This window comes from Urocampus carinirostris, chromosome 7, assembly GCF_059441175.1.
Source record: "Urocampus carinirostris isolate Australia breed hairy pipefish chromosome 7, RoL_Ucar_1.0, whole genome shotgun sequence".
Lineage (NCBI taxonomy): Eukaryota > Metazoa > Chordata > Actinopteri > Syngnathiformes > Syngnathidae > Urocampus > Urocampus carinirostris.
The window spans coordinates 4,787,041-4,803,534 of NC_142355.1; the positions used below are offsets into that span (position 1 = coordinate 4,787,041).

The 16,494-nt window shown below is 40.9% G+C and overlaps 1 protein-coding gene across 2 annotated transcripts in view; it reads right to left on the reverse strand.

Annotated features, from left to right (window-relative positions):
* Positions 1–5,656: 5,656 nt before the first annotated feature.
* grm3 (glutamate receptor, metabotropic 3) overlaps positions 5,657–16,494 on the reverse strand; it is a 104,584-nt gene continuing 93,746 nt past the window's right edge. For both annotated transcript variants that reach the window (XM_088339577.1, XM_088339578.1), the window contains 5 exons: positions 15,226–15,535; positions 11,598–11,791; positions 9,999–10,131; positions 9,459–9,639; positions 5,657–6,865 (listed from right to left, as the gene is read on the reverse strand). In XM_088339577.1, the coding sequence (XP_088195703.1) occupies positions 6,789–6,865; positions 9,459–9,639; positions 9,999–10,131; positions 11,598–11,791; positions 15,226–15,535 (895 nt within the window). In that variant the 3' untranslated portion in view covers positions 5,657–6,788. The remainder of the gene's footprint in view (positions 6,866–9,458; positions 9,640–9,998; positions 10,132–11,597; positions 11,792–15,225; positions 15,536–16,494) is intronic.

Genomic DNA, 16,494 nt, shown 5'->3' on the forward strand with positions numbered 1-16,494 from the left:
TGATTTGAATGCCACACAAACTTTTTTCTTCTTTTTCCCTGTTTTTTCCTATTTTTTAAAATTCTTTTTAAAAAGTCTTATTGTGTTTTTTCCTAGCTGTTATTTTTTTCTTTTTGTTCTTTATTTACTTTCCTTTGTTTCTTTCTTTTCTTTTTTCTGGCTTTTTTCTGAATTTTTCCTTCTTTTTTCTCTTCCTTGTGTTTCTTTTTTTCTCAGCTTTTCACTTCTTTTTCATTTTGGTATTTTTTTCTTTTTTGTTCTGTTGCCCCTTCCTTTAAGTCATTTTGTGCACAATTTTGACTCATGTACTATTGCAAAGGTTGTAAGACCTACAAACGTCGATTGTTCTTACAATTCTTTCACAAGATATCCATTTCTTTTTATTTCCTGATCTATTTTGTCGCATAATACAGGGAGTGCAGAATTATTAGGCAAATGAGTATTTTGACCACATCATCCTCTTTATGCATGTTGTCTTACTCCAAGCTGTATAGGCTCGAAAGCCTACTACCAATTAAGCATATCAGGTGATGTGCATCTCTGTAATGAGAAGGGGTTTGGTCTAATGACATCAACACCCTATATCAGGTGTGCATAATTATTAGGCAACTTCCTTTCCTTTGGCAAAATGGGTCAGAAGAGGGACTTGACAGGCTCTGAAAAGTCAAAAATAGTGAGATATCTTGCAGAGGGATGCAGCACTCCTATAATTGCCAAGCTTCTGAAGCGTGATCATCGAACAATCAAGCGTTACATTCAAAATAGTCAACAGGGTCGCAAGAAGCGTGTAGAAAAACCAAGGCGCAAAATAACTGCCCGTGGACTGAGAAAAGTCAAGCGTACAGCTGCCAAGATGCCACTTGCCACCAGTTTTGCCATATTTCAGAGCTGCAACATCACTGGAGTGCCCAAAAGCACAAGGTGTGCAATACTCAGAGACATGGCCAAGGTAAGAAAGGCTGAAAAACGACCACCACTGAACAAGACACACAAGCTGAAACGTCAAGACTGGACCAAGAAAAATCTCAAGACGGATTTTTCTAAGGTTTTATGGACTGATGAAATGAGAGTGAGTCTTGATGGGCCAGATGGATGGGCCCGTGGCTGGATCGGTAAAGGGCAGAGAGCTCCAGTCCGCCTCAGACGCCAGCAAGGTGGAGGTGGGGTACTGGTATGGGCTGGTATCATCAAAGATGAGGTTGTGGGGCCTTTTCGGGTTGAGGATGGACTCAAGCTCAACTCCCAGTCCTACTGCCAGTTTCTGGAAGACACCTTCTTCAAGCAGTGGTACAGGAAGAAGTCCGCATCCTTCAAGAAAAACATGATTTTCATGCAGGACAACGCTCCATCACACGCATCCAAGTACTCCACAGTGTGGCTGGCAAGAAAGGGTCTAAAAGAAGAAAAACTAATGACATGGCCTCCTTGTTCACCTGATCTGAACCCCATAGAGAACCTGTGGTCCCTCATCAAATGTGAGATTTACAAGGAGGGAAAACAGTACACCTCTCTGAACAGTGTCTGGGAGGCTGTGGTTGCTGCTGCACGCAATGTTGATCGTGAACAGATCAAAGCACTGACAGAATCCATGGATGGCAGGCTTTTGAGTGTCCTTGCAAAGAAAAGTGGCTATATTGGTCACTGATTTGTTTTTGTTTTGTTTTTGAATGTCAGAAATGTATATTTGTGAATGTTGAGCTGTTATATTGGTTTCCCTGATGAAAATAAATAATTGAAATGGGTATACATTTGTTTTTTGTTAAGTTGCCTAATAATTATGCACAGTAATAGTCACCTGCACACACAGATATCCTCCTAAAATAGCTAAAACTAAAAAAGCCCAACTCCAACTTCCAAAATATTCAGCTTTGATATTAATGAGACTTTGGGGTTCATTAAGAACATGGTTGTTGTTCAATAATAAAATTAATCCTCAAAAATACAACTTGCCTAATAATTCTGCACTCCCTGTATTAACATTTTTGGGGGCTTATTTAGTCGGTTGTAAGATACAGAACCGTACTTAATCGCATTTTTTTAGTGGAAGTACAATGTTGGCAACAAGATTGACTTGATATAATTGGCAATGATTTGAATGCAACACAAAGTTTTTCTTCTTTTTTCCGTTTTTTTTTCTACTTTTTTTTAAATTCCTTTAAAAAAAACTCATTGTGTTTATTTTTTCCGAGCTGTTACTTTTTTCTTTTTCTTCTCTATTTACTTTTTTCCTACATTTCTTTTCTTATTTTCTGGGCTTTTTTTCTAAATTTTTCCTTCTTTTTTTCTCTTCCTTTTGTTCCTTTTTTTCTCAGCTTTTCACTACTTTTTCATTTTGGTATTTTTTTCTTTTTTGTTCTATTCCCCCTTCCTTTAAGTAATTTTGTGCAGAATTTTACATAATATTTGGTCAAGCAAAAACAACCTGAAGAGCCGTTTAGGACCCGAAAGAGCCGGTTCCTTTTAGTGAGCCGAGCCGAAGAAGCCGGTTCTCGACAAACTCTACTAACTTTACTTAACTTCGTTCGACTTCGACCTTGACTTCAAAATACTGTATTTAGAACACAGCGTCAGGGGAACCCGTGTATTTATACCTTCATGCACTGTAACTTTGACTTAATTAATAACTAACTATATAACATGAATACAATGTATTCATTTATTTATGCATTTTGTCATTTATTTTGTCATTTATTGGTTTTTGGTATTGTTACTGTTTTTATTTCACCTATTAGTTGATCAGTGATGATCAATACGGATGCTACATCGATTAACCAATAAGTGAAAAGCTCTGCCAGTTCCACCCAAACACTCATTTGAATCGCATTTTGTTGTGGCAAAAATATATAACAAAATTATATAATGCATACATTAAAAAGCATTTATAGCATACATTTTATTATCGGGTGTTTTTATTTATTTTTATGCCGTATTTGATGGTATGTATTTTGGCGTTTTTATCATGTATTTTTCGTGTATTCTGTCAAAACAAAATGCTATTCCAATAAGGAGGCGGCCCAGTTGCCCGAGCTTTTCACCTATTGGTTGATCAGTGATGAACGAATTGGCTGTTGCACCAATTAACCAATAAGGGAAAAGCTTTGCCAGTTTGACCCACCCCCTTATTTGAATAGCATTTTTTTGTGATAAAATATATCTGTAAAACCAACTAAATTATAAAATATATGTCATATATTGAGGCATTGCACGATTTGGTTACGAGTTCATTTACTTATAAGGCATATATTGAATGGTTGATCTGCATTTATATAGCGCTTTTTAAGTCACTTTGACCTCCCAAAGCGCTTTACAATGTGCTTCACACTTACAGTATTTTCCGCACTATAAGGCGCACCTAAAAGCCTTTATTTTTTTCAAAAGCTGACCATGCGCCTTATAATAGAGTGCGCCTTATATATGGATTAATATTAAGTCGCAAAGTCTTGCAACTAAGGCAAGCAGCCGCCGACTCGATTTTCCCCCGAAGGCGAAGTCGTCCGCGGTGTATGCTGGGATTTATATACCGGCGTTTCATTTCCTAACCAATGTGTCAATCATCATTTGAATCGATCACTATTGGCTAAAGTTATTCAGAGGTAAAGGGGGCGGATCCTTTTTATCATTTACAGGCTTGCATAGGCTAAAGGGGCGAAACAAAGCCTGCAATTGGCCAAAAAAGATGAATGTGAATAGCAAGTTTGGTTGTCTACGGCATAGAGCAAACAATTTTTACCATTCTGTATTTGTAAATATTTTACTCTCCTGGATTTACTACACTCACGGATCTAAGAGGACCATGGTTGCACATTATTATTGAACGCAACGACTTCGGTGAGCTACTCCGGCTATATATTTTCCCAGTATCTTGTTTCAGAGTGATTTCGATGTTTTTGTGATGGGTCTTTTTTTAAATTAAACTTAATCAAGTGTTTATTGTCATATGCACAGTAAAGTTGCGAGCGAAAAAGAAAATAGAAACTAAGGAATGGTTGGCATTTCTTGAATCCTAAGACTTTAACCTTCCGAATGATATTTGGAACGATGCATTTGAGTGACATCGTACGGACACTGTTTCCATATATGTCTGAGACACGTATTTGCTTCTTTGCAAGCTTTGGGAATGTTAAGGGGGTAATAAGTTTGACTGAACTATCTGACTGTTTTGTCGACATTTCCATTGTAGCGCCTTATAATCCGGTGCGCCTTATGTATGGAAAATATAGGAGCAAAAACTATTTTTTGGGGGTGCGCCCTATAACCCGGTGCGCCTCATAGTGCGGAAAATACGGTACTCATTCACACACACTCACACACAAATAGCAGCGTCAGCCATGCAGGGCAGCTACCTGCTTATCGGGGGCATTAGGGATTCAGTGTCTTGCCCAGGGAGACTTCGATATATAACACGAAGGAGCCGAGAATCGAACTTGCGACCTCTTGATCCCAAGACGATGCGCTTTACCTCCTGAGACACTGCCGACCCAGTATTTATCTGTAGATTCCATATATTAAATGATTGGTCTGCTGGAAATTCGGGCCTCCGTTGATGCCGTTTTTTTTGTTTTTGTTTTTTTTAACGTACTCAAATCTACAGTCATGGCACTGAAAACTCCGTGTTTTCGGTTTAGGGTGACACAACTCAAAAGTCAGGGTTGGATTCAGCGTTAACCTCCTTAGTCAGTTACGTAAACATACGCCCAGTGGGCCGTATCCAGCAAGTTGGATGATTTAATCCGGTCCGCCATAAATTTCCGAAGATGTCAAATAAGAAGCAAGTATTAAGGTCATTTTCATCTTTTTTTTTTTTTAAATAAATACATACCAGATGCTTTCTCTGGCCGCTAGAGGGCAGTGCTGAGTTTGTATATTGCAGTGACTTGGTTCAGATATAAAACTTCATTCACTCAACTGTTGAAATAAACCAGTTAACACATTCTATGCCAAATATGAAAATATGTGTTTTCCCCGATTGTAAATACCGTAAATTCCGGACTATGAGCTGCTACTTTTTTCCCTAACTTTCAACCCTGCGGCTTATTCAGTGATGCGGCCAATTTATGTCATTTTTCTAACGGCCGCCAGCGGCGCTCGAGTACAAAAGGTAAGATTTAGACCGGTGGAATATATGCGCCGAGGAAGACTGCAACTTCTTGGCTTGTGCACAAATTAAATTAGCGTAGACATATCCTCATCATGCAAATTGCAAAAAGAAAGGCACATGACGCAGCTTTCAAGCTAAAAGCAATCGAGCAATCCGATAAAGAAGGAAACAGAGCTATTGCACGTAAACTTTACTTGTCGAGCGTGTTGCTAGCGTGTTTTGGAATATATTTTGGAATAAGGGAGCGTGGGACGACGTCTATATGACAAAATTTATTTCCGATACTGAGGAAGACGACTTTGATGGCGTCAGTTATAAGGAGGTAAACGAGGACGGTTTACCGTGATTTTTAAAAGTACAGTATATTTTTTTTCACAGAACCCTTTACTGTTTTGCGAGCGTGTTGCTAGTAGCGTGTTGCTACCTGTCACAGTCACGGTTTGGGATGAAAGTTATATTATTATTATTAAAGCTTTGAAAACTCTCTCGATGTACCGTCTTTCTTTCTAAATATGAGTAACCATAATATGTATTTGCAACTGTATATTTTTGTAATGTATTGACTTATTCTGGTATGTTTTCCACGGGCGAATCAAAAAGAAGGGGCGAAAACAACGGGGGATGACGGGAAGTGGAGTAAAGGTGAGACTTGTTTGTGGACGCAGCAGACAGTAGTGGATATATAGTTTTCTCACCCTTACCTTTGGAAATATTGACTTTTTTCCTTGGATTACTTTCAACGGGACCCGGACTCTGCAGGTCTGCATCAAACCTTAAGTACCGGTATCATTTTCCGTTCATTTAGCCGGCTGTGGTTTTATGGACTGTGTACTTGATATTCAGTTACAATCGCGGGACATAAAGTTGGGTATGGGTTACTTTTGTGATTGTGTTACATGTTTTAATGTGGGCGCATGCGGCTTATACAGGTGCGGCTTGTGTAAGTATAAAAGCAGTTTTCCTCCTAAAATGTGGTGGGTGCGGCTTATAATCAGGTGCGCTCTATAGTCCGGAATTTACGGTAAATGTTTTCACTTGTCATTGGTGATTTTAATATGTAGCCTTGGCTGAATGATGAAGCATAATACTGAAAAACAAAGCTAAAAAAAATGTTGACATTCTTTTACTGGTCTGGCCTTGGAACCTTGGAACAGAACATCTATTTGGCCCCAATATGAGCGAAATGGACCCCAGATATTGTCTTACACATTGTGCCGTTTCAACAGTATCCCAATCTACCCCAAAAGTACACACTAAAACTTCCATACATTGGATTATTATCAGTATTACAACAGGAATCTACAAAAAGACCATGAGAATAATCATAACAATAATAAAAAATCTGTGAGCTTCAGCCACGGTCTGCTTCTTTACCGCCATTAAACTATTTATATCACGATAACAAATCTATCATATAAACCAAAAGGCTCCAAAAGATCCTTCTAGAAATGCCCCCACCCCTTTTTTCAATATCTACTTACAACAATACCCATTCCCTCTATTTACAAGCCGTTTTAGAAAATAATTTAATCATAGTCACACAGTTTCTACACTGCTCGGACAGGACAGTTACGGAGGCTGAGACGGGATACAAGCCGATGAAACCTCATTGGCCAGAAGGGCGTGAATGGGCGGAGCTAACAGTCGCAGGGCGTCGGGACCGGCAGTTGGGTTTGGGGGGGATTGTCCGTCACAGAGAGGAAGTGGTTGAGTCGACGAGCTCTCTGCCATTGCACACGGTCGGGACGTAGTGGGCGCTGACTGAAGCTGAAAATAAATAAAAAACACAGCTAAGAAAAACTTGGATACAGTTAGAAAAATTAATACGATATAATAAAACATTTTTGTATGTATACAATACAGTGGAACCTCACTAGTTCGTGGTTCCAGGTTTGTCTAAAAAATATACCTTACCTTCTCAATAAAAGCAATTATTGACTTGACGCCATTGAACGCAAGCTTATGTCAACTGAGGACACGGTGTGGACACTCTTATTGTGAAGGGGAGGGGGAGGCCCTGACACAATGCTTAGTCATTGCCGCTTCGCTCACCCCCCCCCTCCTTCAACTCCTCCCACCTCACCCCCTTCTTATGTGGCGCTCAATTTATCAAGGAGGGAACTCGGCGACTCGACGTAAGTATATTCTCCTCTGTCAGTCCTATTCCGTGTACATACAACATATTTTACAGTTTTTTTTTTGTTATAACATGAATTTCATGCTCTCTCTCTCTACCCATATTCTATATGGTGTACTGTATACATGTATACGTTTTTTTAAGCATTTTTGAAATGGCGCCGCTACTTCGAGGATTTTCAGTTTTTGCGGGTGGTCTTGGTCCCCATTAACCGCGAAAACCGAGGGATTACTGTTCAGTGGAACCTCGGTTTTCGAGTCAATCAGTAATAAATTGACATACAATCTGCTAGAGCTGAACTTAAAGGGTCAGTGTGTATTATTCAATGTCTCTCTGTGGTTAAAAAAATGTCAAAAAAGAATTTGGACTTTAAATGAGCAAAAATGCATGGGTCATCATACAAAAGTGAATTTTTTAAAATACTCATAGGTCGAGATATTTTGGTTTACATTACATGAGCCTCACCTAAAGGGAAATTACATATTTGTCTTCCATTTTGTCGGCACTCATGGGCTTCTACGATAACATACTCTCACGGGAATACACCGGAGCCTCCACAGACTCCGCCGCTATGCCGCAAGTGACACTAGCCGAGCGAAAGGGAAGCGAGAGCTGTGCTAGGAATCAAATGGACCGAACCATTTCAAGGTGGTGAAGGACTGTATTTCCGACGGTGCGATGTTCACGTTTTAGTTTTTCCATAGTTTAGCCCACAGGTGTCAAACAGGCGCCCCGCGGGCCGGATGAGGCCCGCTAAGGGATTGAATCCGGCCCGCGAGACAACACTAAGAGAAGCGCAAGAGAAAAACAAGCTGCAGGTTGAAATATGTCAACTTGATGTTGCCAAAGAAAGGTGCCTCGAACAAAGACACTGTAGTTGTATTTCTTTCTCTCTCTCTCTCTCTCTCTCTCTCTCTCTCTCTCTCTCTCTCTCTCTCTCTCTCTCTCTCTCTCTCTCTCTCTCTCTCTCTCTCTTTTCCACCCCTTTTCTCCCACTCTCTGTCTCTGTCTCTTTCACTCTCTGTGTCTTTTTAACTTCTTTTGCTCTAACTTCCTTTTTTCCTTTTCTCTCTTTTCTCTTTCTCTTTTCCTACCCTTCACGCTTGCTTTTCTCTTTCCTCTCCTTCTGTCTTACTATTTCTCTTTGGATTTCTTTCTTCCGCTCCCTTTCTTTCCCCCTCTCTCACGACTTCTCTTTTTATCTCTTTTGTTTCTCACGCTCTCTTCCTCTCTCTTTTTCTTTCTTTGTGCCGCCATCTCCTTTTCCCTCCCTCTTTCTCTTATTTCTTTATCTCTCTTTTTCTTTCTCTTTAATCTACTAGTCTGGCCCCCGACAGAATGTTTGAGTTAAAATGAGTTTGACACCCCTGGTTTAGCCTATCCTATCCTTTATTAGGGAAAATAGAGTTTTAAAATGCCTTCATTTTCGGGGGTGCTTGGTTTGAATTTAAAACGGGCTGGTTACTCTCATGTACATAGGTAAATATATATATTTACTTAATTTTGTGCAGGCTTGGGGAGTAACAGAATACATGGAACGGCCAAAATTATGTTGGCAAGCTGTTTGGATTTATTTTCATTTTGTTTCTGTCACATTTGATGTTAGTTTTGCCGGAGATCAAAGAGATCAAAGCCAGGAGTGAAAGCTTACCACGTGTTGTGAGTCATCATTTTATTCATATTTAGTTTCTTTTGTCTTTTTTTAGAGTATTTGGTATTGGAGTAATCCAAAAGTAATTGAAAGTAATCAAGTTAAAAAAAGATAAAGTAAGTAAAACAAATTGGCTCCACGAGTCGCAGATCTGAGAGAAAAGCTATGTCTTGGATTTGAAAAAATGAAAAGGAAATGAAATGATCTGCATGTATATAGCGTTTTTAAAGTCAATGACTTCCCAAAAGGCTTTACAGTGTGCTTCACATTTCCCAATAGCGGCCGTGCAGCCATGTAAGGCGCTAACCTGCTTATTGGGGGTATTAGGGGCTCAGTGTCTTACCCAAGGACACTTCGACATGTAACACGGACGAGCCGGGATTCGAACTGGGATCCCTTGATCCCAAGACGAGCGCTCTACCTCCTGAGCTACTGCCGCCCCGAAAAATAAAATATAACACTAATGTAGGGGTTTGGTGAATACACACATGAAACTGGTGGGGTTCAGTAGCTCCGACAGGGCCAAGAACCACTGCTCGACGCTATTCTTAAAGATAAATACGCTACTGTACCATGAGCGACGATGGAGGAGGTGGCCACCCCGCTGACGCTGTATCGGTTAAGATTCAGCCTGTGACTTGTGACGTTCTTCTGGGGCTGGAACATGATGATGTGAACCTTGGGGGCAAACATGCAGCCCAGCACCACAAAACCACTCAGGCTCACGGAGATGCACATGGTTGTCGTCTGGACCTAAGAGCAGAACCAGACATTACAGCAACAAAACGTCAAGGGTAGGTTCCAGCCAGACTCAATTGATGATTTTTAAAATCATGAGTCAGAGCTGTAGTGGTTATCGCATTCAGTGTCAAATCAGTTCTAATCCATTACAGTTTGCTAGCATAGTAAGTGAACGACGAGCCGGTTCTCTAAAAAGAGCCGGAATTCCAATGGATCTTTTAGGTCTGTCGCAGACAGTTGCAGTGTAAAAAAATATGTTTTACTATCACATGATGCAATTTTATTTAGACCTCACATTCTCATTCCACGTATATTGGTATTATGTTCTCAGAACAAATTAAAACAATGTAGAAATGAAAGGTGATAATTACTCTGTAGTCACTGGATGTGACGTAGAAGATGGGCAGGAACGCCAGCCATATGATGCAGGTTGTGTACATTGTGAAGCCAATAAACTTTGCCTCATTGAAGTTCTCGGGGCACTTCCTGGTCTTAAAGGCATATCTATGTGGGGCACAATCACAGGTATACTTAGAAAAGCACTGGTGGGAAGCAGTGTTCCCTCTAAGCTGCGCGCGTGCACAATCGCGCACTGCTTGCACATTCTCAGCGCACAAGAAAATCGCACAAAAATGAGGGCTGAAAATTACTAATTAAAAGCGACTTAAGTCAAAGTTACAGTGCATGAAGGTAAAAATACACGGGTTCCCCTGACGTTGTGTCCTAAATGCGGTAATTTGAAGTCGAGTCGAAGTAGAACGAAGTTGAGTAAAGTTAGTAGAGTTTGTCGAGAACCGGCTTCTTCGGCTTGGCTCACTAAACGGAACCGGCTCATTCGGGTCCTAAACGGCTCTTCAGGTTGTTTTTGCTTCTTTAATCCCAACATGACCAAATATTATGTAAAATTATGCACAAAATGACTTAAAGGAAGGGGGAATAGAACAAAAAAGAAAAAAATACCAAAATGAAAAAGTAGTGAAAAGCTGAGAAAAAAGAAACAAAAGGAAGAGAAAAAAAAGAAGGAAAAATTTAGAAAAAAGCCCAGAAAATAAGAAAAAAGTAAATAGAGAGCAAAAAGAAAAAAGTAACAGCTCGGAAATAAACACAATGAGTTTTTTTTTTAAAGGAATTTAAAAAAAAGTAGAAAAAAACACGGAAAAAAGAAGAAAAAGTATGTGTTGCATTCAAATAATTTCCAATTATATCAAGTCAATCTTGTTGCCAACATTGTACTTCCACTAAAAAATGTGATTAAGTATAGTTCTGTATCTTGTGAAATAATTGTAAGAACAAATGACGTTTGTAGGCCGTGCAACCTTTGCAATCATACATCATTCAATTCGTTCAAAAGTGAAAACATTTTTGCATTGCCAGAAACTCAGCAAAATGTAACTTGATGTCAAGTTTTTGATGATTAATTATCTTGCCACACTCTGGATTATGGTTGCTCACTGTTGTTTCAAGCGCTGCTCACCGACTTTGTGTGAACGCTCAGACCCGTGGAAAATTACAGGGAACATTGGTTGTCAGTAATTTAGGGAATTATGAAATAATTTTTTAAATGAAGTAACTGTAACTAAATACTGTTTTTCAGTTTCACACAAAACCAGCTCGGTAGCCTAGATGGTAGGGCGCCCGCTCCGAGACGGAGAGGTCGCTGGTTCAAGCCTCGGCCGAGTCATACCTAAGACTTACAACATTGGTACCCATTGCCTCCCTGCTTTGGCATTAAGGGTTGGAATTGGGGGGTTTGGTCACCTAATGACTCCCAACACAGCAGTTGGGTCTAAAAACTACATCGATAGCTCCGCGTAACAAAATTATTTCCGGTAGATATCATGTTGATGGTTGATACTGGCTGAATAATAAATACAAATACGAATACAAAACTTGAGAAAAATGAGTATAACGTTACTTCTCGTTCCAATGCTATTAAAAAAAAAAACAGGCAAAAGTAGGGCAACTCTTACACAGTACACAGGATGACGAGGAGTACGTCGTAGCTGAGTGACAGCAGCATGCTGGCATCACGCACGTTGCACTTGAGGATGACCGTTTGCCGGCGCTCGGGCAACGTAAAGCGCCGCGTCCCAGGAACTTCCAGCAGCAGCCAAACCGAGACCATCAACAGCTGCACCGATGTCAAGCTCAGACAGATGAAGACCTGCAATGCACAGAGCAGGGCCCAGGTTTGGTCTCATCGGATCCTGTGTTCTGCCGAAATGTCCTACCCTGTTGAGACGTCTTACCGTAGGCTGATCGGACAGACACGAGCAACAATAAAACTCAAAAGGATTACAAACAGAACTTTTACTGATTACCGTAAATTCCGGACTATAAGCCGTTACTTTTTTCCCAAACTTTAAACCCTGCGGCTTATTCAGTGATGCGACCAATTTATGTAATTTCTCTATCGGCCGCCAGCGGCGCTCGAGTACAAAAGGTAAGATATAGACCGCTGGAATATATGCGCAGAGGAAGACTGCAACTTCTTGGCTTGTGGATAAATTATATTAGCGTAAACATACCCTCATCATGCAAAATGCAAAAAGAAAGGCACAAAGGACAAAGTTTCTCTCCGACACTGAGGAAGACGACTTTGATGACTTCAGTTCTAAGGAGGAAGATGAGGACGGTTTACCGTGATTTTAACAAGTACGGTATGTTTTTTTAACAGACCCGTTTACTGTGTTGCGAGCGTGTTGCTACCATTAACTCCCCTGTTACGGGCACCGTTTGGGACGAAAGTTATATTATTATTATTATTAAAGCTTTGAAAACTCGGTGTACCGTCTTTCTTTGTAAATATGTGTTACCCATGTATAATATGTATTTGGAACTGTATATTTTTGTAATGTATTTATTTGAGACATTTATTCTGATATGTTTTGCACGGGCAAATTAAAAAAGAGGGGCGGAACAAACGGGGGGGGGGGGGGGTAGGGGTGACGGGAAGTGGGGTAAAGGTGAGACCTGTTTGTTGTCGCGGCGAACAATAGTGGATATATATTTTTCCCACCCTTACCTTTGGAAATATACACTTTTTTTCCTTGGATTACTTTCAACGGGTACCCGGACTCTGCAGGTCTGCATCAAACCTTAAGTACCGGTAACATTTTCCGTTCATTTTGCCGGCTGTGATTTTTGGACTGTGTACTTCAATGTGTACATTTGGTTTCAATCGCGGGACTTGAAGTCAGGTTTGGATTAATTTTGTGTTTGTGTTACATTTTTTTAATGTGGGTGCATGCGGCTTATATACAGGTGCGGCTTGTGTAATTACAAAATCGGTTATCCTCTTAAAATGTGGTGGGTGCGGCTTATAATCAGGTGCGCTCTATAGTCCGGAATTTAGGGTATATAATAATAAAATGAATAATAACAATAATCAACAATAATGTATTTTATTTCAAAGCGTCTTTCAGGACAACCAAGGTTGCTCCACACAGAATATCAAATAACTATACGGATTTAAAGATGGACAGGGTGACGTCATTCCAGAGGGCAGGTGGAAATGAGTTCCAGAGCTGGGGGCAGATCCACTGAAAGCTCTGTTCCCATGGAGCTGAGACGGACAGCGGGTATGGTGAGATGAAGGAAGAAGGAAGATCTAAAGGTGCAGGATGGCATGGTAATGTGGAATGAAATATTGGCATGCATACGTACAGTCCGTGATTACCTTAGTCAACACACACCATGCTAAAAATCTACCACTGAAAAATACGCCAGGCTTAAAGGCTACGCCAGTAAACCGTATTTTGCATAAGTGAAATAGTCAAATAAGAATAAAGAAAAATGAAAATCATAAGGGGCAGCACAGTGGCGCAGTGGTTAGTGCGTTTGCGGCACAGTTCTGAGGTCATGAGATCAAACCTCCTGTGTGGAGTTTACATGTTCTCTGCGTGCTTGCATGGGTTTCTTCCGGGCACTCCGGTCTCCTCCCACATTTCAAAAACATGCATTTCAGGTTAATTGGACGGTCCAAATTGTCCCTAGGTGAGAATGAGCGAGTGAGTCGTCTGTCTCCGTGTGCCCTGCGACTGGCTGGCCACCAGTTCAGGGTGTCCCCTGCCCACTGCCCGAAGATAACTGGGATGGGCTCCAGCACCCCCGCGACCCTACTGAGGATAAGCAGTGCAGATAATGGATGGATGGATGGAAAATCATAAGTACACACCACTTTCAAAGGCATGTTTTTCTTGTTTTCAAAGGCACATATGATAGATAGGATGGGAAATTGTTATCAGTGTGCATTGGTAGGATGTCTCAATGGCAGTGTTGGGTAAGTAGGGTTACTTTAACTGGATTACTTTCAATTACTTTTGGATTACTCCAATACCAAATATGCTAATAAAATACAAAATAAACTAAATATGAATAAAATGATGACTCACAACACGTGTTAAGCTGCACAAAATTTAGTCATTTTATTCATATTTAGTTTCTTTTGTCTTTTATTAGCATATTTGGTATTGGAGTAATCCAAAAGCTTTTAGAAATCAGGTTGCATGGACAGGTGCTGGAAGAAGTTGAAAGCTTTAGGTACTTGGGTTGTGATGTGGCTGCAGTTGGTGGAATGGAGTGTGAGGTATTGCACAGAGTGAATCAAGGAAGAAAGGTTTTGGGTGCTCTGAGGAGAGTGATGAACAACAAGAGTATGAGTATGGATGTTAAGAGGGGACTGAAAAAGAGTCTGATTGTGCCGACTGTGTTGTATGGTGCAGAAACTTGGAGCCTTAAGAAGGAAGTTGAATGTTTTTGAGGTGAAGTGTTTGAGGACTATGTTAGGAGTGACAAGATTGGATAGACTGAGAAAATGAAATTGTGAGAGACAGAACTGGAGTAGTCGTGGAACTGAGCAAGCGTGTTGATAAGAGAGTACTCGGTTGGTTTGGACACATGGAGAGGATGGATGAGGAGCGAATGTTGAAGAGGATCTACAGAGCAGAAGTCAATGGAAGGAGACCAAGAGGAAGGCCGCGATTGACGTGGATAGATGGTGTTATGAGTGCACTGCAGGAAAGAGGTCTAAATTTAATGGAAGCTAGAGCTCTTGTTGGTGATAGGAAGGAGTGGAGAGGTGTTGTGAAAGGATAGTGGGATCTTTAGACGTGTTCTAAGAGATGCGCAGGGCAACCGTATGATGCAGCAGGGGTAAACCAGTGAAAGCTGTCAGGCCCTGCTGTTGAACAAAAGAGTGTGTTGTGTCACCCTGACCCGAGTGACATGACCGCTTTCTGGTGTCCCATTTCATCTGGAGGAACGAAAGCATGACCAACTTAGGTGCTGAGGTGCCTAACTTGTTTGGGTGTTTGGGCAATTGGGTTGGCCATGGTCCAAAAAGTTTGGTGTGTTTTTTTTGCTATTTATTTCCCTTTTATTTACTTAGGTATAGTATGTGTGTGTCTTGCTGTCGGTCACCCCTCTTGAAGGATATGACCAAGATAGATAGATAGATAGATGTCTTTTATTAGCATATTTGGTATTGGAGTAATCCAAAAGTAATTGAAAGTAATCAAGTTAAAGTAACCCTACCCAACCCTGCTCAATGGGTAGGAACACAGTTCCCTATCGTTGTAAGTTTTGAACTCCTCTGACCTGAGAAAACGGGCTGATAAAACGCGGCCTTGCTGCGCCGGCTCCGTCCTTGACAGCACCGAATATTCTGGCGATACGGTTGGTCTTTGTGAGCAGCGCCGAGTAGCAGACAGCGAAGGAAGTTCCCAGGCCGAGGCGACGCAGGGCGCAGATGGCCGGTGATGGCTTGGCCAGGAAGAGAAAGGTCATGGCGTACGACATGAAGACGCCCAGGAGGAGGATGTAACATAGCTCGCGGCCCGACGCCTTCACCAGCGGCGTGTCGTTGTGGCGGACCAGCACCCACAGAACCAGGCCCGTGCACATGAAGCTAAAGCACAGGATTAGGCAAGAAGTGATTTGGACAGAAAATTATTAGGAAAAGTCAATGGAGGACCAGAAAATGCCTAAAGAAAACCAACAAATAAACACCATACCTGTCAATGTTGACGGTTTCCCAGTGATTTATTTCTTTTTATCATTTCAAATTGAGTAAGCTATATTCAGTTTTCCTTGCTTTTCGCAGGGATTGCCTTCCAAAAAGGTTCTGCGATAATAAAAAACTTGCAAAGTACATTGATTTATTTATTGGATATTTTATTAAACATTGAAACTAAACAACAAACCCAACTTACAGGCTCAAGCTTTTGTTTAACACATAAAATTACTGTACTATGAAAATAAGCGGGTCAGAAAATGTTTGGATGGATCTTCCTGCTTATTGCACTACTGTGAGTCCATTTTTTTGCCTCAGATTTTTTTTTTCACGTAGTCGTTACAAAATTACAGCTTTATAGATAGATAGATAGATAGATAGATAGATACTTTATTCATCCCCGAAGGGAAATTCACATTTCCAGCAGCATCCCTGCACTGAGAACAATACAATAATAAAGCAAAAAGAATACAATATACAAATACCCAAAGTGACGTACTAATACCCACTGTGGCGCGTGTTCTATAGAGAATCTAGATAGTGCTACACAGAATACACATTGCAATGAAATACGGTAATATGCAATGTAGGGGGTGTGGTTTAATGTGGGCCTTTACTCCGCCGGATGGAGTTAAAGAGCCTCATGGCATGAGGAAGAAAAGATCTCTTCAGTCTGTCCGTGGTACAAGACAGTGACAGCAGTCTGTCGCTGAAGCTGCTACTCAAAACACAGGACACAGAATTGTGTCATGATTGCCGATTGAGCGCAGCTGCGACGGCTTAATTGGCGCCAACAGCCCGGACAGCTGATTGGCTGACACTCTCTTTTTAAACCCCCGGCTTCCAAGAGGAAG